Source organism: Poecilia reticulata, linkage group LG10, assembly GCF_000633615.1.
Source record: "Poecilia reticulata strain Guanapo linkage group LG10, Guppy_female_1.0+MT, whole genome shotgun sequence".
NCBI classification, from domain to species: Eukaryota; Metazoa; Chordata; class Actinopteri; order Cyprinodontiformes; family Poeciliidae; genus Poecilia; species Poecilia reticulata.
The window spans coordinates 4,572,639-4,594,252 of record NC_024340.1 but is presented as its reverse complement, the minus strand read 5'-3'; the positions used below and the strand labels follow the sequence as shown (position 1 = coordinate 4,594,252).

General features: G+C 40.8%; 1 protein-coding gene across 1 annotated transcript in view; it reads right to left on the bottom strand.

The window, feature by feature from the left end:
* tenm1 (teneurin transmembrane protein 1) overlaps positions 1–21,614 on the bottom strand; it is a 320,904-nt gene that overhangs the window by 89,408 nt on the left and 209,882 nt on the right. The window contains exon 21 of the mRNA XM_017307003.1: positions 10,553–10,785. Within this exon, the coding sequence (XP_017162492.1) occupies positions 10,553–10,785 (233 nt within the window). The remainder of the gene's footprint in view (positions 1–10,552; positions 10,786–21,614) is intronic.

Genomic DNA, 21,614 nt, shown 5'->3' with positions numbered 1-21,614 from the left:
GACATCATCTAAAGCTCTTCYCGTCACTCCAGCACTCGCTGTTTGTAATATAGAAAAAAAAAGTCCTGTTTTCTGGCAAACAACATTAGCACTGAAGGAARATTCACAGAATCAGTCGTACTTTATAACGTCTGGTAGAGTTTTATAAGCTGTTAAACAGGCCACCAGATGCTAAAAGAATAGTCTCATGTTTAATAGGTAATTTCACTTTTAGTTTTATTTGCGTTGTTTTTATGTTCTGAGCTGTAAACTGCATGTTTTGTCTGCATTGTTTCAGCTCATGCTTTTTAATTAGATCAGACTAATGGAGCAGTCATTTGTTCTCTTTGCATTTTCACTTGGGGAAGAGTTATTAATTTTGATATATATATTTTTTCCTTCCATAAAGTTTAGGACAAAATAGTGTTTTGTAGTTCGACTATGTGGATTGTGATGATGCTAAACAGCTAATTCTGCTGTGGACTTTTGCTTATTGTCATTTACTGGACAGAAGATAAACGTTAAAAAACAACAAAAGAAACTTATGAGAGTCCTTAACATTTACAGTAAACCCAAAGTTATTTCTWGCAAAGATTTTTATTTTTATATATCAAGTGGAAAAACATAGTGATAGTCGTAATGCTCCACTGATGAAAGTAAATCTGTTGCGCTTCACACAATAATTCTGCCTAAGTGCCACACAGACAATAAGTGAGGAACAACTAACAACAACAAAAAATGACATACTAAGGAAATATTGGCAATTTGTTTTCAGTTAACTCCAAATTATTTGTGAAAAATTTGCCTATTTGCAGAGTATTTCTGAAATATTCAAGAAAAGCTGTATTACCTGAACAGATCCTAATCTTAACCGACTTGCTGCAGCCAATCAAGGAGCCCAATTTATTTTCTTTGGCGCTAATTGGATGTACATCCAAGGACGCAAAAGGTAAGACAGTTTCCCCAGAACATCATGACAATGGAGTCACTGAGTATCTTTGTGACTAACACAATCTGAAATTATCATTATTTTGTATATTTTTCAAAGCATATTAAGGTATATTTGGTGTTTGAAGTATTACAATATTCAGTTTTAAGAGTTGCAGAGGGTTTTCTCAAGCACTGGCTCCATTATGTGAAGATGCATGTTTGTATCAGGTCGTAATATGGGGAAAAACTTGTAGAGTGTCTATTTCTTGTAACATTTAATATGAATCTAACAATACTTAAAATGAAAAGCAACAGCGCAGCCACTTTGAACTCCAGACATATGAGTACATGCAATTTATCCAGTCATGAGTTCCCGAGGCGGTATCAAACACCAGCTTTAAAATGCTTACCCAACAAGATTTAGGTTGAAAAAAAAAAAAAAAAAAGAGACGCCAAAAACCCTCTGACCCAGCTAAACTGGAATTTTTTTTTTTACCTGTGTCGCTTTTCTAAATGCTTTGCATGTATATGACTTATCCCTTTGGTTAAGCAGACAGATCAGAGCAAGTCAAACAGAGATGTAGAAGGGAAACACAAAGGACAGAATGCTGGAGTCGACTACAGTCAGGCAATTAAAAAGGTTGGGACAATTAGCCAGATGATATTGACACTCGGGGCTTAATGTCTGAAATATGTGCAATAATTTAAGGAGATCATCCAGTGCACTGAGTGGAAGGAATCAGAGCTGAATCTACAAACTTATTCACACAGGAAAGTATTTTAATGGCAGACGTTTAATAATTTCAACATAGTTACTACAAGTGCTTTTTCTTCTTCTTCTGTAAGCCCAAAGAAGCCATGCTTGATCTATTAGTAGGGCTATAATTATCAGGATTACACTTTCCTCGCTAAAAGACCGTGCTAAAGATGAACATGCTCTCACGAGCAATTCTCTGCAATGCTGCAGATTCCTCTGGATTAAAGGGGGGGAAAGTCCATTTGGACTGTAAAATTWGCAAAATCTCCTCAGCCTCACTGGCGAAGAAAAGTAGGTAACAGCTTCAGTTTTGTATAAAATCTTATTTCTTTAGTTTTTTTTAGAAGGTTTTGGATGAGCTAAGGCCACGATTTTCTGCTTTTTGGTCATAACTGTTTCAATTATGAAGTGGGAAATTACTTGAGCCCCCTCTGATAAAGCTTTTAGACCCCAACCACCAAAATAAAAAGGCATAAAAGCAGCAGATAAAGACGATTAAAGGTTTTTCTGGTCCAGGTTGTTCCAGTTAAGCACAGATAGAATCAAACTACACCAAGGTTGTGGAGAGTTAAAACTGGCAAAACCCATCAGACTATACCCTCTGTTTAATGACACAACATAATATATTTCATTGGCTGTGCAGAGAAAATAAAGCAGTACTGACCCTCCCACACCTATTGCTGAACATGACTGATCAGCTGGGTAAAGGGAGATTCCTATACTTTTCCTTAATTTACCAGAAAACAAATCTGACTCTGTTGAGATGTTACTGGTTGCAGAAACAGAGATTTATGAAATGAAAGCTGAATGAGGCATTAAAGTTGGTTTAAAATTACAGCTGGGAAAAGCTAAAAACACCATCTTTACCATGCAGGCTAGCAGATATTTTTGTAAATTTAGCTCGACTCTATGTACAAAATTAAGATAAAAAGGTATGCCATTATTAAAGCTGTAAAAAAAAAACTTGCATAGTTTTAGAAGCAGCAGGAGTATTTTTTATATCCTAATAGAAAGAATAGTCTGATTATGTCACATTTTTTGTGTAAATATCTCAGTCCTGTGAAACTGTGGTATTTTTACTCACAACACCATGAGAATCTTTTCTCAGCCAATTCCTAGCAGCAATATTTCCAGATCCATTATACATTTTTCATACGTTAGTGTGAAACAGTTATAACTTCAGACCTCTCACGACTGAATCATGCCAATTATGAATGATGCTGCTAAATCTCCCACTGGCATAAAAGAAATCAACTGTTAATTGAACCTCTTCTCCAAAGCATGTGAATATTCCAGCAGGACAAACTTCCATTTCCCTTTAATGTTCGGCAGCACAGTCTTCAATTGGAAACATAAACCATTTGAACTTTTGCATGTTAGCATCTGCTGAGAACTTTTCCCAAGTAAAGCAAAAATAACAGATAATGATAATTTGATTTTACTTTTTAGAAAAATGGGAATAAGCAGAGATATTCTTCTTTTCCAACAATGTAAAACAAATGCAATTCTGGGATTTCTTGTGTGTTGTCTGATGTTTGTTGGGTTTTCCTATATATTATAAAGCAGCATCTCTAAAAGAACATTTAATCAGTCAAACAAACTTTAAATGTATCGCAGTGGSCATTTTCTTCCCAGGTTTGCTGTATCATAGTAGCTTGTGATAAGTGACCATCAGAAACTTTGAAAATATCAGATAGTCCATAAGCTTTTCCATGACAGTCCTTGTTTCTGGCCAACCATGGCCGAAAGTCAATGTCATTGCCATCTGTGGTTAAGGTGAAAGGCAGACTACAATCAGGACATTAAAAAGACAGACAGAGACATAAAACAATGTTTTAGTTTGTCTAGAGTGGCATTGTTCGTTCGCTCCAGACAAAAGACTGGCGGTCAACGGTTTTACCTTTAGCCTTTTTTTTCCTGATCAGGGCATGTAGGAGTCTAGCTAAGTGATCAGGCCTGGGCACAAAGGACCTGCACTGACACATGAACTCTGATATTTGTCTCACCTCCTTTACATTCTTGGGGTCAGGCCAGGTGTCTTGGTCACTGAACTTTCCCATGTCAACCTGAATATCTCTAGCCAAGACCACACGGTCCAGGAATTTGACCTCTGACCTCAGAAGTAAGCACTGCAATGGCTTCAACTTCAGCCCATGTCGCTTGAGTCACTTGAACACGGCTTCCGCCTTGGAGCAGTGGCTTTCAAAGACCTGGGAGAAATAGTAATATAATTTAAATAAACATGGAAGGTGTCAAAACTTAGATTCTCCAGAACCAACCCTGTTAGCTGCTGAAAGGTAGATGGGGTGTTACACAACCCGAACTGCATCCTGGTACTAAGAGATGCCAAATGGGGTTGTCTTTTCCTGGTCCTTTTCATTCATTGCTACCTGGAAATAGCCTGCGGTTAAATCAAATAGCTGTGCATCCTCGAGAGTGGATAGCCACCTGGTTTAACCTCCGATAATTACAACAGAAACAAACACTCTCTTCCTTCTTCACAACCGTCACAGCATCGAAGTGCTAAAGGTTGGAACTTTCCTCTAGCTAACAAGTTCATGCGCATGCCTCATGAACTCCTGAAGGACCTGTGGAGGAACGCTGTGGTGCTTGATGAGGCCTGCGTCCCCAGTGGACGCAGGCCTCATCAAGGCCTGCGTCCAATCATTTCAAACTGATCACTTTTTATCCACTTTGATTCCGTTCTTAGTGTCCAATTTTATTTATATTTGTAGCTGGAACAGGATCATTTATTCTGATGTTTTATTTTATAATGGCCAACAGTGGTTGTGTATCCATAATGTTCCTCATGCCAAGACAACTTATCTCTGTGGACCGTCAGCAGGTGACAGAGTTGCCTGTACTGAGACTCTAGGAGATCGTAAGTGTTTGCTTGGACTGGGACTGGCAGCTCAAATCGTTCCACTAACTGTGAAGCCTCAGAGCTCAACTGCATGACATGATCGGCCTAGCCTCGTTTTCTTCTACCTGTACCACTTCCTTTGGCCACACATCCTGTGGCCTACTCATAACTGCCACTCTGGTCCGTGGCGTTGGTTTAACAGCTCTCCCACTAGTGTTTATGACCATAACTAGAATGTTGCTGCCTGTGGTTTAAGACGGATGCAGGTTACCGTAAGCCTCTTGGGTAGAACCACCATGAGTGAAGCCTCTATGAGTACTTGACATTCTACCTGGGACAGAACCATTCAACGGCCCTCCACCACCGTCTCAATTGGTTCTCTGATCTGCCACCTTCAAGAACCCTCTCTTCCCATTTGGACCCTAGTTTGTGCTCTGAACCTAGCGATAAGTCTCCGGATATCAGCCTCTTCTTCCTCGTAAGTGTCCATCTGTAAACAACAGCTCTTGAGAATGCAAAGAGAGGCTTAAGATCCTCAATGATATTCATCCCCCACAATCCCTGGAATCCTTCTAGACTTTTGTAGGTGAAGGTTTGTGTCTGTCAACACAAAATTGCACATGTTGTCCACTGGCTTGTGTTTCCAGAAGTGAGAGGCTGTGATGGCTGCTACGTTGGAGTCTGTGTTTATTCAGACTCTGAATAGCTTCCACAGCCAAATCTTGAATGATCTTATCCACAAAGTTAGGCATAATACATCCACAAGCTGAAATTATTACAGAGCCTCTCACTTTTTATTCTTCATGCGTTTCTTACATGCGCCGTCTTCTCTCATCTCCTCATTCCTGTGACAGCTACATATGGTAACGTTTTTGCACATACAACTGGCCAGCCTCAAACTACATGCCCCTTTACAATTGTACATGTTAATGAATCTTTTCAGTTTTAGCTGCTTTATTTTAATCAGCTAACTGTTACCTATTGAAACATTTCTAAAGTGGATTAATTTAAGATTTTAGATAGAAATCTGATGGATCGCACCAGAAAACAGAAAGTACCTCGACATTGGGTTTTTTTTTTTTGTTGTTTTTTGGTGGCATAACGATACTAAACATATGGCCAAACCTAAACAGAAAGACTCACCAGACACAAAATTTACTTTATTTCCCTTCGGCCATCTGTCTCAGAATTAAATCCTACAGAGAAACCCCTGGTGATGCAGAGAGATTGTACAAAGATGAATGGTGAAAGATCCCTCTCTCTTTGCACTCAAAAAGAAAAATGCTGCCAAATAAGGAAAGCGAGGATTGTGCAAAACATTGACAGCAGCAGTACTAAATATTCTCCCCCCCCAGTGATTTTGTGGAAAAACAATTATTTTGTGACACAAAAATTTTTTTCCCTACTGAAGAAGTGTACTCAACTTAAAAGTTAGCTTTTTTTCCAAAATGTTTGGTATGAGATGATATCCATCCATCCATTTTCTTACACCCTTGTCCCTCAGTGGGGTCGGGAGGGGTGCTGGTGCCTGTCTCCAGCTAGCGTACCGGGCAAGAGGCGGGGTCACCCTGGACAGGCGCCAGTCTGTCRCAGKGCAACACAGAGACACACAGGACAAACAACCACGCACACACACACACACACACTCACACCTAGGGAGAATTTGGAGAGGCCAATTAACCTGACAGTCATGTTTTTGGACTGTGGGAGGAAACCGGAGAACCCGGAGAAAACCCACGCATGCACAGGGAGCACATGCAAACTCCATGCAGAAAGACCGGGCCGGGAATCGAACCCAGAGCCTTCTTGCTGCGAGGCAACAGCTCTACCAACTGCGCCACTGTGCAGCCCTGAGATGATATAACTGCAACAAAATCTTCCCCTATTTTAGGCTTTTTATACAGTTTAAGTAGATATTTTATTGCACCCCCCCCCAAAAAAAAATAAACCCAGACCAACTACCAGTGTATAAATCTTTCCCTGGTGTTAATTGGGTGTGTTTTAATAAAGAACGATAATGATAAATCATTCTCCTAATACTTACTGATGTGCCAAAGAGAGGAAAAAGCACAAATCAAATTTCCACTTTCAAACACATCCGCAAAATTTAACTCCTTCTCGAACACAGAYGGGGCCTCGCTTCATCACGGGCGCATTCAGAAACCACAGATACATCAGGAGCAATTTCACGATCAATATCCAACCCGACGACATCAAGGCGCACCCGGAGCCACAGCCGCACGCTGCCCAGAACCATAAGATCCGACGCGAGTCGTCTTTTTACACCTGATCATCGTAACGCCGACATGACACGAAAACAGTGGAAAACGAGGTCTAATTAGACTGAATGTGAACACACCTGTGTGTGGACAGCTAGGAGGGGAAACAGAGAAAGACACGATGCTGCTGTGAGCAGTGATGACTAACAAAACAAAACGAGGACACACTGCCATGCCTAAATAATGTTCTCCTGGCATATTATTTCCATAATTCCTGTAATTTGTGCTTTGTGGAAGAGCAGAAACACGGCATAACCCCCTTACTTTAGTGTTTAGCGGGTCGTGAGCGTAACACAGCAGTCCTTCTTTTGGGATAAAACCACTGAGATGTTGCAGAAAGGAAAAACACAGGTGCAGCCGGCGTTGGTGATGGCCTTATTCTATTGAAGTGTTACCGACTGACAGTAAATTAAAATGAAAAATCCAAAAGAACTGGAAGTGGAACACCTGAATGGACTGCAGCCGCCGTTATTAGTTTTATTATTCACACCTGTGCCTTTCATGCTGTATTGTAGCAAAGCATCAGTGCAACCTACTTTTTTTTTTTGGCAAAAGCAAAATCATATCACTGTTAATTTCGACGTCGGTCACAGCAGGAAAATTAAATAATTACCTTTAAAGGTAACTTTGTCTATCTGTAATAATCAGTGGAATTAGATGAATAGGAAGTGGGGGGAAAATTGAGTTGCTTGGTTAAATCAATTTCTGTTTTTAAAATGCTGATAGAGTAGAGAAAAGGGCAAAAACAGCATGAACCCATCAATCTCTTCCAGCTAGCTGCGCACGTGATGGGGTGTTTTTGTGGTAGCGCRCAGTCGGAACCTTGAACCAATTAAGCATTATTTTAATGCCCCTGGACAGCTCACTTTTTTTTCTCCGTCTCTGTATTATTCCTCTGGCAGCTCAATTACTGCTTTACAAGTTCAACGAGTTGCAAATCTTGGGAGTGGATTGGCAAATTCGGCCAAAATATTAACTTGAAAATCAACCCCGGCTGGAAGTTTGGGGGAGCGTTTGCCATCTAGGCAACATTTGCGCATCAGCAATCGCATGTGAACGATAAATGCTTTAATTTAAACATCGAATTCAATCAGAATTAGGTTTGTATTCTGAAACAGAGCATTGGTTCTGTGTGGATGGTGTTCACTAATTAATGTTTTGCACGTAAATCAAAAATAAAGGAATGGGTGTTGTTGTAAACAGTATTCCTCTCACAAAGCTTAACCAGTCATGCCTTTGTGCTGTGCCACTGTATTCAGAACATAAAAAAGAACACAGAAAAGGCGGTGCATTGTTGTTCCCTGATTAGCTGGGTTATGCAGCCCAGTGTGTGTAAGATCTAGCACAGTAAAATAGATGTGCTGCGTTTTGATGACTTTATGCAGAATGTCAGGCGATTTTAAAGGCTCCAAAAATGCCACGTAGAACCATTTATCAATGAACCTGCARTGCTTTGCAAAAGTATTAACACCCTGCGGGRTTTTTCAACCTTTTCTTATATGGGAATCACGGGAAAATTATCTGAAATTCATGTGACGGGCCAAGGCAAAGGGTAACACTTTATTTGAAGGGGTGTGCATAAGACTGACATGACACAGTTATAAAAACGACATAACATCTGTTATAAACATGAAGGAGTCTTTATGACTGTTGTCATGAAGTGTCATTCGGTAAATAATGACACATTAATGCAAAGTTGGCACTTTTAATTGATATTTAATGCAAGTTAAAAGTGTAATTATTTACTGAACGATACTTCATGACATCAGTCAGACATTTCTGAAGACTCCTTCATGTTCATAGCAGGTGTTATGTCATGTTTATGATACTATCATGTCAGTCTTATGCACACTCCTTCAAATAAAGTGTTACCATGTAAAGTAGTGCAGAATTTTACAGTAAAAGAAAATGATGAAATATATTTATCTTTTTTACATACAGAAGACTGAAAAACATGGTGTGTGCATTTACATTCATAGTCAATACTTTGTCAAACTACTTTTTGACGCAGTTAATTTTGAATGTCTTTTCATCAAAACAATTCTTTATAGATTTTGGCTGCATTTTGCATGTTTGTTGCCCTGCTGGAGATTCTGCTGCAAGTTAAAACTTTCATTGATTTCTTCCAGGATTACTTTGCATTTAGGTTACTGTTACGACTGGCTCAATGTCATAACAAAAACGGGAGACCATGCAGGGGTTAAAGTGTAGAAAAATGAATATTTATTAACAAAAACAACAATGGATTGTGGATATCAGTATCAGTGGTGTAATGCAAATGCTTGGATGTGTTGTATGAGTGCATATGGAAGTGTTGAAGTGCAAAAACAAAGACAAACGCAAATGTGCAAAAAGGAGGGGAGMTGAGGCCTGGCAACAAAACACCACAAGCGTCAAGTGGCAGAGTGGATGCTGAAGGCGACCCAGAAGATGGAGACAGCCAGGTTTAAGTACTCTGCACTCCCAATCAACCTGATCAGCATCACCTGTAAARGTGAGGAGCACAAGGACAGACAAAACAACACCTGCAGCCCAGCCCTTAAGACCCAGGACCGTAACAGTTACCATCAGYTCTAATAAGCTCTCCTGCCCAACTTTAGAAAAGCATCTTTGCTACATGATGCTACCACYACCGTGTTTCAGAGTAAGGAGGGTTATTTGTGGACTTTGTGTGAAATTTAATGTTGGGTTTTGTCGTCTTTAAAAATGGCGATGTRAGAATATTGCAGCCAATAACTCGGAGGACACAGGCTTATGTGAAAAAAGGAGGGTGCATTTCAAACAAGCCCTTATTACAAATGCGTGCACCAATTTGTGAGGAATCTAATTGTAAAGAAAAATCTGCATAGTGTTTACTTATAGGCGTATAGACAGCACGCACACACACTRTTTCCAGCAAATGGCTTTGTTGCTTTTTAAMATTTTGAAGGCAAGAAGAAGAAGAAGAAAGAGTTTCAAATGAGACAGAGCAGGGATGGTTTCCATGCGACCCATTTTACATCTTCAGATTCCTYGGATTGATATGGCTAATCATGCACTCAGGCAGCAGCTTGGATTCGATATAAACATTCACACAAATCACACAGAGGTGACACTGAAGCACAGTRTTGAAAACAAAGGGTGTTCAGCTCAAACAAATGTAAGCACCAAGCACTTCCTCGCCAATATAAAAGCCACAATAACCCACAGAACGTCATGATTCAACAGGGATTCATAAAACTCGTATCTAAACACTGTCACACATATTGTCTTGAGTCTGTGCGATCAACTTGGACTGATGTATGAGGGAATAAAAACTATGTGCGCAGCCGTACCGAGGCTACGGAAACGATCCGGATCAGATAACTGCCCGGAGCGCACCTTGATCACGACTTTTCAATATCTGAGCCTCAAAGCAACTCAGAAAAGGTTATAAACATTCATTTTTATGAGACCATTCCAGCACATTATAACTGTTCTGTATTGATGTTRCACTTAGCACAAAAAGGAGAGACAAGGAGGGAGTAAAGTAYTCGCAGACTGCTCAAAAGGAGTTGTCACAGGACATCCGCTGAATTAGCAAACGCTTCGCCCTTCTGCTAGGSGTACACCGATGTTACCAAACGCTAATCTTTGATCACAARTCTACGAGAGAGTCCTGAAMGGACGTTAAAYAGAAACTGAGACTCTTGGCACCGGTGTGGAGAAACTGGGAGCGGACWGAGGGAGCGATTGCTCAGGCCGCGCTGAGCGTATCATCCTTACCTCGAGGGTTGTTGAGCGCCGCTTCAGTGGCCTTCCTGCCCTCCCCGCAGTGGCTCTGGTCGAACGGCAGGCATTGCTCTCCCGTCCCCGCCACAACTTCAAGGTTGCGTGCCGGATCCTTGGGCTGCCCCAGGTTCCTCACTCTGTACACCCTGCGGCTGCTGGTGTCAGACACGTATAGGACCTCACCGACTGGGTCCATGGCCAGATAATACTTGTGTGCGGGGCTGGTACTTGAGAAAGGAGACAAAGTAAGATGAGAGTGAGGTGAAAGTGGAAACTTGATGTTCTTTTCTCTTTTGCAGAAACACAAAATGAGTATTTAGGACGGGAACCGGCTCGGATTTGTACAACAGAGTCTCTGTTATGATTACACAAGAATACGAGTTGAAGAAAAGTTACTTGGATGTAATCAGGTTATCTCAGTAAATAGCATTAATATAAGACTCTGCCTGCGCTGAAGTAAGATTAATGTCCTCTCATTTACATAGTGCAGATGGCCACAGTCTCAACAGCCCAACTGTGAGCAGTGCTTCTAGGATTGTGCTGTGAGTAAAGATCATTATTTTCTAATAAAAAATTCAGTAATCTACATACGTCTGATTTATGGTGATGTGAAAAAAAGAGTTTCTRTAACTATCCATATAGTCATGGGAAAAACAGAGTACACCCACCATGATTTAGGAGCTTATAGAACCACTTTTAGTTACGATACCACAAAGCACTTTGTTTAATGTTGTTTCCTATATGAGAGACTTCTTTACAATGCAGCGTTGAGATTTGCAGACATTTGTTCTGGCAACTCTTTTACAGTTCTGCCTCTACGTTTTCAGCAGCCCAAACTGTGGACTTTGTACTTTGCCCTGATTCTTGATCTTTTCTTCAGTTGGCTGCTGTTTTGGTCACTGTCCAGTGATTGAATAAGTTTGGGGAAATGTAAGGTAATGAGTAAGGTAAGGTAATTTTATTTATATAGCACACTTTCAGCAACAAGGCAATTCAAAGTGCTTTACATGAATTAGAAGGAAATACAACAAAACAGCAAACCAAAGGAAAGAGCAAAAGAAGAAAACAGAAAACAAAAAAGTAAAAATCCATGTTTAAGGAGACGTTCTCTGGATTCTTGTTCTGATAATGTTCTTTTTTAAAAAAGGTTTTGTTGGCCCTAGTGGCCTTTATTTGAAAGTAGCCTGACAGGAAAGTGGGTAAGGAGAGAAGGGGGAAGACCTGCAGCAAATGTCGCCAGGCCGAGAATCGAACCTGCAACCACCGCCACGAGGACTAAGGCCTCAATACATGGGTCGTGCTTTGCCCCTGGGCCAAAACAGCACTCCATTGTTCTGATAATGTTGATCTAAGGTAATGAGGTAATGAGTAGTTTCTCTAGATAAGCTAGTAGGAGTTTCTCTAGAGTCTAAGCTTTAGCCTTTAGACCAGGGGTGAGCAACACCAGTCTTCAAGGGCCGGAGTCCTGCAACTCTGAGATGCCTCCCTAATATAACACACTTCAACCAAACAGCTGAATTACCTCCTCAATGCAGTCAAGATCTCCAGAGTCCTACTAATGACCTCATTATTTGACTCAGGTGTATTGATGCAGAGACTCAGGTGAAAGCTGCAGAACACTRGCCCTCRAGGACTGGAGTTGCMCACCCCCGCTTTACACCAGACAGTCTAACTTTGGCTTTAAGAAAACTTTGGTATCCACAGGAATTCATTGGTAAACTCAATGACAGCAACGTGTCAAAGTCCTCTGGCTGTGAAACAAGCACAAAGCATTACATCTCTGCCACTGTGGGTGTTGSTGCTAGCGTGCTATGTTTGGTTTTCTCTACATCTCTACTTTATGTTCCAAGGACAATTTGCAGAAAGTCTTGTGCTTCATTCAGTCATACAGCCATTTTGTTTTTGGAGAGAACCTTACAGCCTTCAGAGCAAACAGCACATGTTCAGTGTTTTTTCATTGTACTGTTCAAGATTTAACATTGTGATGGCTGACGAGTCTGAGATAAAGCTCCTGGCTTTTAAGGGCATTGTTTTAACCCACCTTTATGCTTCAGAGCAACAACCTTCTAAAAACCTGGATTTATAGAAGTTGTAACATTGATAATGTTCAGTCAAGTGCTTGTATTGCTAGCACCTTGCTGCCATGTTCCCACCTGAATCATACAGAACCAGCAAGTGTGACTTTATGCGTTCATATAAAATATCCATCCCTCCCTCTATGTCCATGATTATTCCTTTTCAGAATTTTGGGGGGGATAAAGGGGGGAGGAGAAGGGTGCACCATCGAAAGGCCACCAGGCAACACTTAGGCAAACGAGAAAAACAAACATGCATGAACAAAATCTTACCTAAGGACAATTTTCAGAGACCAATTATCCCAATATGTATGTTTTAGGGCACTTTTCCATTGATAACTACACCACTCAACACGACTCGACTCTAAATTGCATGGTTTGAGTCATTTTCCCTTACAATTGAGTGCCACCTAAACCCAACATGACTCCAGAAACCAAAAATTAATGTGACTTGATCTGTATGAGACACTAACACAACGGACTGCGAGAGAAAAATCAGACCGGGATTTTAACCCAGGACTTTCTTGCTGGAAAGCAACAAGGCTGACAACTGCACAATTTTTATTTTTTTATAAGCATTTTAGGCTATTTTCCATTACCAGCAAAGCTTTCAAATCCATTACTGTGTATGTGTTGCTCGGCGGTAGAGCAAGGTCTCTCTGGGTCGAGCAGAGAAACTCAGGATGCCGCCCTGCACTTTTTGCCCAAGTTAAAAATTAATAATGCAGGTTCAACGGTACAACTCCACAAACACTAACACAGAGGAGAGGCTCGCAGTATCTCAGTGTCTGGAGCAAATGATTAAGATATATTACAATCCAAAGAAAAAGCTGTGATTTGGAAGGACGTGTCTAACAATTTGGGAGTAAAAGGTGAGGTTGAAAGTCTTCTGCTTCCTAAAAACTATTAGCTTACTCTTTCTTTACAATCTGTTTACTCTGATTTAGAGTACAAATTGATGTCTACATATAATACTTTCATCAACAGCTGATACCCTCAAAAAACATATTGCTGTGTTAGTTGCCCCCTCCTCGCCGTACTTTTGAGTTTTTGATTTCAGCTCCACAACGAGCACAGCGCTCTCCCTCTTTGTCCTGACAAACCTTCAGCGCAAACTATCGCAGTTTGGCCTTTTTTCTCACTGCACTGCCAAGAACAATAAGAATAATATTTAAGAACAGACTCCCGATTGTTTGATGTTCTCTCCTTAGAAGGTTGGCAGCTGTTTAAATGTTTCCAACCTTAATGTAAGATGATAAACTTGAAGTTGAAGTAAAAAAAAGAAAAACTGATTTTTGGGCAGTTGAAGCAGTCGTTTCTGCAGGGTCACTAAAAATCCCTTACTTTCTTGGCACTTTTGAAACTCATCCGAGAGTGCCAGACCTGCAAACTTCACCTTTTTTTTGTTTGAGGTAAAACTTTTTAGTGAAACGGAGCAGCAGTTTAAATCACTTCGCCTGGGCGCTACTTTTCCTTTTTACATCCTTTGGAAGTAGAAAGGTCTTTCTTTTTAGGTGTTACCATGACAATACTGATAGTCATTAAAACTTTATTTTCCCCATGACTATACAGCTGAAATTCAAGATAATAGAGAAAAAAGTTATAGCGCGTACCTTCGACGTTTTACTTTCAACCAGAAGCCACAGAGATTCAAATTTTTAACAAAACAAAAAAAAGAAAAGAAAAGGCTGTGTTATACCCTAGAAACTTTAAGGTATTTTTTTTAAAGTAAGCATTTCTGTTGAAAAATAAAACTAATTGTCTTGGATCCAGACAACCGCATTGCAACCTCCCCCCCCCCCCAAAAAAAAATACAAAAAACATTGGGGACTGTAAGCTGACAGTATTTTAGCCGTTTCAAGCAGTGTCTGTATCTCTTTTACATAATTGAACTCAGTTTCTTAGGCAAACTGTTCTCTTCTTTGCTGCGAAGAGCCCCTTATGGAGACTGTGGGTTTAGGCTGGCGTCAAACTCAAAGCAGGTTTCTTGAAAATGATCAAATGTAGAGTTTTTACAAGTAAGTTTCAGGTCATTATTCTGCTGCCATGAACTGCAGAACTTTCTGACATTGGACAGTCTGTTAAGTGCCATTATAAACTAAAATCAATGCGCCCTGTACTGATTCTGGGGAGCCGGAACAATGATGCGGTCCAAGGGCAGCCAAGTGTTCSCCGTGTCTCTCGGTGGAGACGGTACTCTTTTCTTAGAAGGCTTGATTGTTTTCTTTTATAACCAGCTGCAACACGGCACACTTTCTCTGGACTGTCGTACATTCAGTTGAAACGATGAATGATCACAATTATACTCCAAGTCTCTCTTGTTCTCTTCCGACCATTTCAACGGTCCTTCTAGACAATATGATTTGGGGWTTGTACTTARAACCAAATGCAGGGAAATCGCCCTGGGTTTGTTAAACAAGCCTCTTCTCCAACAGCAAATYGTTCTCATCATGCTAAAAAKAACTTAAGTCAAACGCAACAATTAGAAGTCTTTGAATTGTTTTCTTTWTTTTTAAATCRCGGGGTTCTTAAACTTCAGAACCAGTTTATATCATGTTTGAGTGTGAGTTTCCACTCGTAAAAGGGTTTTCTGGCTTAAATCTATCACACTGGTATGCTACAATGGTTTAACTTTAATCTTTCTTCATATATACTGAACTAACAAATGCCTCATAAGTAACAAATAGACTTTTTGTTCTGCTGTTATTGTTTTTTCTTGACGGACCTTCCGAACCTGTGGATCAGYATCGTATGCCGCGCACTAATTAGATTCTAGGAGGCGGAGATGTCACAAGGAAACTTCGACTTGTACAAAGGAATTGAAGAAGCGCTTGAAGTCGACGCGTCGCAAACAAAGATAAGCTCAAAAGAACCGGAGGTCGGTGAGCCTGTAGCAAACTGTAATGACGAGCACAGCTCCTAATTCTGGAGGAGCGGGACGAATCGCGTACCGTTGACGTGTTGTGTCCGTGTCTTTATTTAACCACAATGAAGTTTGTTTAGGAGCTCGTTTGGAGCACACCGAGTAGAGATGACAAGACGCATATTTAAATGTTCCACATTTACATGAATAATACTGTCAAATCTACACACTTTCTTTCTCTTTACTTTTTCAAGCTATTTTAAAAGATGTTTGCAGTCATGATGTTTGTTCATATTGAAGCCTCATTTGTAACAGAATGTTTATATTAGGCGTGATGTCACGATGGCTTACRGTGTTTTAAATGAAATGCCAGMGAAAGCGCCTGCAGGAGTCGGGTTTCCTCCGGCTGTATGGAGCGTGGAACCGGCCGTATATCGTCGCTCACAGCAGAACCATTTTTTAAATTAGTTTGGTTTTTACAGACATGAATGGCTCTTTGTGTTTAAGTATATGAGCATGTTTGGGCTCCTGCACTTTGTTTATTTACTTTAGCTAGATTTATTTTTACGGCGTTTTCTCGCTGGACGCAGAAATAAAATCCACTGTATGTAAATTTAATTGGCCATAAAGTATCTTATCCTATCGTAAGTTTAAAGGGACGGGAACATTTTGTGCATTAACCACTTGCAAACTGTCACTAAGTTAGAAGTGTTTCTTCTGTGTTATTGCTTAAGTCTCTGTATCAGTTAAAATAAGTAAAATAAATGTTTTTACATTATTATAAATATTCCAATCATCACTATATCACTTCTGCATTTTTGTTTTTAAATGAGAACCAAAATTAGATGACATATTTGTTTTAATTTTTTGTGTAAATATCATACCGTGCTATAAAACAACGGTAAAACATCCATCCATTTTCTGTACACCCTTGTCCCTTAGTGCAGTGGTCCCCAACCTTTTTATTACCGCGGACCGGTCAAGACTTGGAAAATTTTGCTGCTGCCCGGTGGGGGGTAGGAGGGGAGCGAACCGTCAGATAAGGCGGTGTTGGTGTTCCCGCTAAATCCTGAATATACCCAATTTGGGGTTGTATTGGACTTTTTATCGCAGCCTGTGGGGTTTACCCTGTCTGGGAACGAGAATACAACCTGCTGAATGTCACAGGTAGCCAATCAGAAAGCGCGGTGACGTAAGAACAGAGGGGAATCCCAAACAGCGGACACATCGACATATTGCGCAACTGAGAGTCCGGTGGATATCGGAGATATGTGGAAATGTTTATTATTATATGTAAAGGTCCTCATTATATAYGTTTGTTTATTCAGTTAAAAATGTTAACTATGAACAAACACAGTCAYCTCCAAATCATAGTGCAGCAAATAGAGCGGCTGCTCCCGTCTCTTTTATCTACAGCCTTTTCTTTTTGTTACGTCTTTTATCTCTTAAAATGAGTCCACAAACTATCACTACTGCTTCTACATTGTCATCCGTGTTTGGTTATTCTAAATTCCCACTATGTTGGGGGTTTTGTGGATTTTCTTCTGGAATCGGGATGTTTATGACTGGAATCGGTTCGTGTGGTGTGTTGCTCCTGCCGTGTGGCTGGAGATACGAACCAATCGAACCGGTTGTACTTTTATCAGCTCTGTGGTCACAGAGGTTTGGAGAATAGGCCGACAATTCTTAAATCTTGCAATCTAAACCAACGGAAATATTTCACTATTTCTTGCACGGCACCAATTGGTCCTCGGACCGGTACCGGTCCACGGACCGGGGGTTGGGGACCACTGCCTTAGGGGGGTCGGGAGGTGCTGGTGCCTATCTCCAGCTAACGTTCCAGGCGAGAGGCGGGGTTCACCCTGGACAGGTCGCCAGCCTGTTGCAGGGCAACACAGAGACACACAGGACAAACAACCATGCACACACACACTCACACCTACGGGCAATTTGGAGAGGCCAATTAACCTGACAGTCATGTTTTTGGACTGTGGGAGGAAACTGGAGAACCCGGAGAAAACCCACCCATGCACAGGGAGAACATGCAAACTMCATGCAGAAAGACCAGGGCCGGGAATCGAATCCAGAACCTTCTTGCTGCAAGGCAACAGCTCTACCGACTGCGCCACTGTGCAGCCAACGGTAAAACAATGCTATAAAACTCAGCAGTGGAATCAGAAGAAACAATAAAATAAATTTWAAAAAAAACAAACAAGGGAGAGTAAAAACTGAGAAAAGAGTTGAACATGATGAACTAATCAGAGGAGATGTGCAGCAGCTGTGGCAGAATGGAAGCAGGGAAATTGAGGTAGAAACTAATTAACTCAACTGATCCAACAAACCAAGAGAGAAACAGCCTGACAGTAATCTAAAAGAAATAAATTCAAACGCACAAGGAACAGAAAACAAGAGGAAACTAAACACATAAGGAACAAAGAAATATGGCAATAATAAATACAGATAAATGAACTGAATTAAGAAAAAAAGAGATCAAAACAAACCCAAATGACAACCAAAACACTTGTATTTTTCTTTATTTGATCTATAACAGTTGGTTTTCTTAGTTAATCATTACATACTTGATATTGGCCAAGATATTTCTACAAAATGTTACAAAAAGGTGCATATTTATATGTGTCCTATATAAATATGGCATCTGAGTTGATTAACAGTTTTTTGCACTGAGGTTATCTGGGTGGTTTTATGTGAGTTTAGTTTCAGGCCGTCTATTTGGCTRCATTAGTTATACTTATTTACATATCAGACAGAGACGAGGAGCTACATGTGTAAGTACAAATATGCAGACCATAGGTTAGCTCGATGCAGCGTGTAATTCTTACCATAAGCTACATCCTCACACGTTTTCTTTTTAGACCCAACACCTCCAAGACCACCGGCGCATTTATTTATTTATTTGCTTTTAAATATGCCATATTTCATCACTCATATCTTATGCATGCACGTATCCCAGACAGTGTTTCCGCTTTTGGTGCTAGGTGATGTATATTTCATTTGATGGCTTTAGCTGTTATTCTCATCATTTTTCAGGGGGGGTGGGCGTATTTGCCGGGATATAACAAAACAAARCAGTGACAGCAAAAGGAAGGCAGAGCAATATCAAAGAGTGTGTGTGTGTGTGTGGGGGGGGGGAATACATGTACATGCAGAATATACATGTAAAACCCAGACAGCTACTGCAGCTAAACCTGGCTCAAGCAAAATGAGTCATTTGGACGCTCTATCTTACGATCGCTTATTGAGCTGAGGTCTCAGACGTGAGGTGCGCTTATGTTAGCATTTCGTTAGCCGTCACTGCAGGCCTCACACCTGCGTTGGCATATTGCGAACATAATTTACTCTTAAAGCGACTGCGAGCTGCACTGTGCCAACAACGTCACTGTTCAGCCGAGCGTAGAGGACTTGGCTTACTGATGCACCATGGCTGAGGTTCGTTAATTACAAAACCTTTGATATCACGAGGCTATTGTGTTCGACTACTGAGACCCGAACACAATGATTCCCCGTCAAAAATAAAAAGGGGAATTTAAATTTTGCACTTTAAACACAGCTAACGGGGGGGGTTCAAAGCGATACTTTGTGCTCTGAAATCCAATGTCAGCTGGGGTCTGGTCAAAAGCTTCTGGCTAATTAAACCTGAAGACATCCTGATAAAGTGGTTTTTTTTTCCTTTTGCCTTTTTACTGCAGCTATTCAAAAAAAAAAAAAAAAAACCCTTTCAATGGAAACTAGAAATGTCAGGAAACAAATTATGTTGCCATGCTTTTGCATCTTCGATATTTTTGCTCATTTAAGCCAACAAACCTTTGTGTTGTAGCTAATAGGCTCCTAAAATGTTCGCGTGGTTGTGACCGCAAGGTAAACGCTGCTAACCTTTACTATTAAAAACGAGAAGAAAAAAAAMAAAAACACATCCGTTTGATAATGGTCTCCACCTTTCAGCAACCCTTAAAAAAACACAACAAAAAAAACAAAACAACACAGACAGGAGGGCTGTCAGTCATCGAGTCCATTAAGTGCATAACTGTTTACAGAGTTCAGCCCTGAACTGCACATCCATAATTTAAGCTGGATCCTCTGAGAGTTTCTCACCGGCTTTCAGAAAGTGCCACAGCTCAGCACTGCTCGGGATATTTTCTCAGGGCCTGCTGAAGCTACCACAGAAGGAATTTGCATTGTGCATATTACAGACTGCAAATCATTTCTCTGGCGTTTTTCCTCCGCTTCGATCCCTGCGCACGCACCCTGAGCGGGGAAAACGAGCGACAACAGCAGNCGTCACTGCAGGCCTCACACCTGCGTTGGCATATTGCGAACATAATTTACTCTTAAAGCGACTGCGAGCTGCACTGTGCCAACAACGTCACTGTTCAGCCGAGCGTAGAGGACTTGGCTTACTGATGCACCATGGCTGAGGTTCGTTAATTACAAAACCTTTGATATCACGAGGCTATTGTGTTCGACTACTGAGACCCGAACACAATGATTCCCCGTCAAAAATAAAAAGGGGAATTTAAATTTTGCACTTTAAACACAGCTAACGGGGGGGGTTCAAAGCGATACTTTGTGCTCTGAAATCCAATGTCAGCTGGGGTCTGGTCAAAAGCTTCTGGCTAATTAAACCTGAAGACATCCTGATAAAGTGGTTTTTTTTTCCTTTTGCCTTTTTACTGCAGCTATTCAAAAAAAAAAAAAAAAAACCCTTTCAATGGAAACTAGAAATGTCAGGAAACAAATTATGTTGCCATGCTTTTGCATCTTCGATATTTTTGCTCATTTAAGCCAACAAACCTTTGTGTTGTAGCTAATAGGCTCCTAAAATGTTCGCGTGGTTGTGACCGCAAGGTAAACGCTGCTAACCTTTACTATTAAAAACGAGAAGAAAAAAAAMAAAAACACATCCGTTTGATAATGGTCTCCACCTTTCAGCAACCCTTAAAAAAACACAACAAAAAAAACAAAACAACACAGACAGGAGGGCTGTCAGTCATCGAGTCCATTAAGTGCATAACTGTTTACAGAGTTCAGCCCTGAACTGCACATCCATAATTTAAGCTGGATCCTCTGAGAGTTTCTCACCGGCTTTCAGAAAGTGCCACAGCTCAGCACTGCTCGGGATATTTTCTCAGGGCCTGCTGAAGCTACCACAGAAGGAATTTGCATTGTGCATATTACAGACTGCAAATCATTTCTCTGGCGTTTTTCCTCCGCTTCGATCCCTGCGCACGCACCCTGAGCGGGGAAAACGAGCGACAACAGCAGCCACATCACAGGCGCTCCCCCCTTGCAGCCCTTCCTGGCTCCTTCCACAGCCGATGACAAAACAACGATCAGAGTTGATCTACTGCAGCTATTCTTTCTTCCCATCTCTTTGAATCAACCCTTTGATTCAACRCGAATCAAACGTTTGATTGATGGCAAAGTTAATCAGCCCCCCCCCTCGCACCTCCTTGATCAGATTCAGAAAGGGACAAAATATACGGCGGTTTCTGAGAGGAAGTGCTTCCTWTAGTTTCCCTTGAGAAAGCACCTTGTTTTAAAGCTGCTCCCTTATTTTTTCTTTTTTTTTTTAGCTGATAGGCACTTTGCTGGGAAGAATGCATGGTGAAAAGCTTTGAAAGTTGAATAGGAATGAATTATTAATGCATCTGACTTTGGTAGAACAATGGAAGAGAATAAAGAAGAAACGCTAACATACTACTAACAGTAAAAAAAAAAAAAAAAAAGRAAAAAAAAGGCAGCCATGGAGAGGAAGGAGGAGGCAGGAACTAAAAGCAAAAACCTCCAAGGGACGGAAGAAAGAGTCTCYAAAGTGTGCCCTAAGAAGAATCCAGTTCATGCGAATTAAACCCAGGATTCCAGATCCTCTATTYCTCACATATAGCAGATCTCCAGTTGTATGGATGTTCTTCGATTTGTTGCATTTCACAACAGCATTCGACCAGCTCAGACTGATTCATTTCATGTGGATTTAAAAGTCAACGCAAGACGACCGACATCGGGCKTTCAAAGTGTTTAGCAACAATAAACCCATCCAGTTTCAATGATGGGTCCATTAACACGTTTTAGCCGTTTGAAGCACTTTATGCGATCCCTTATG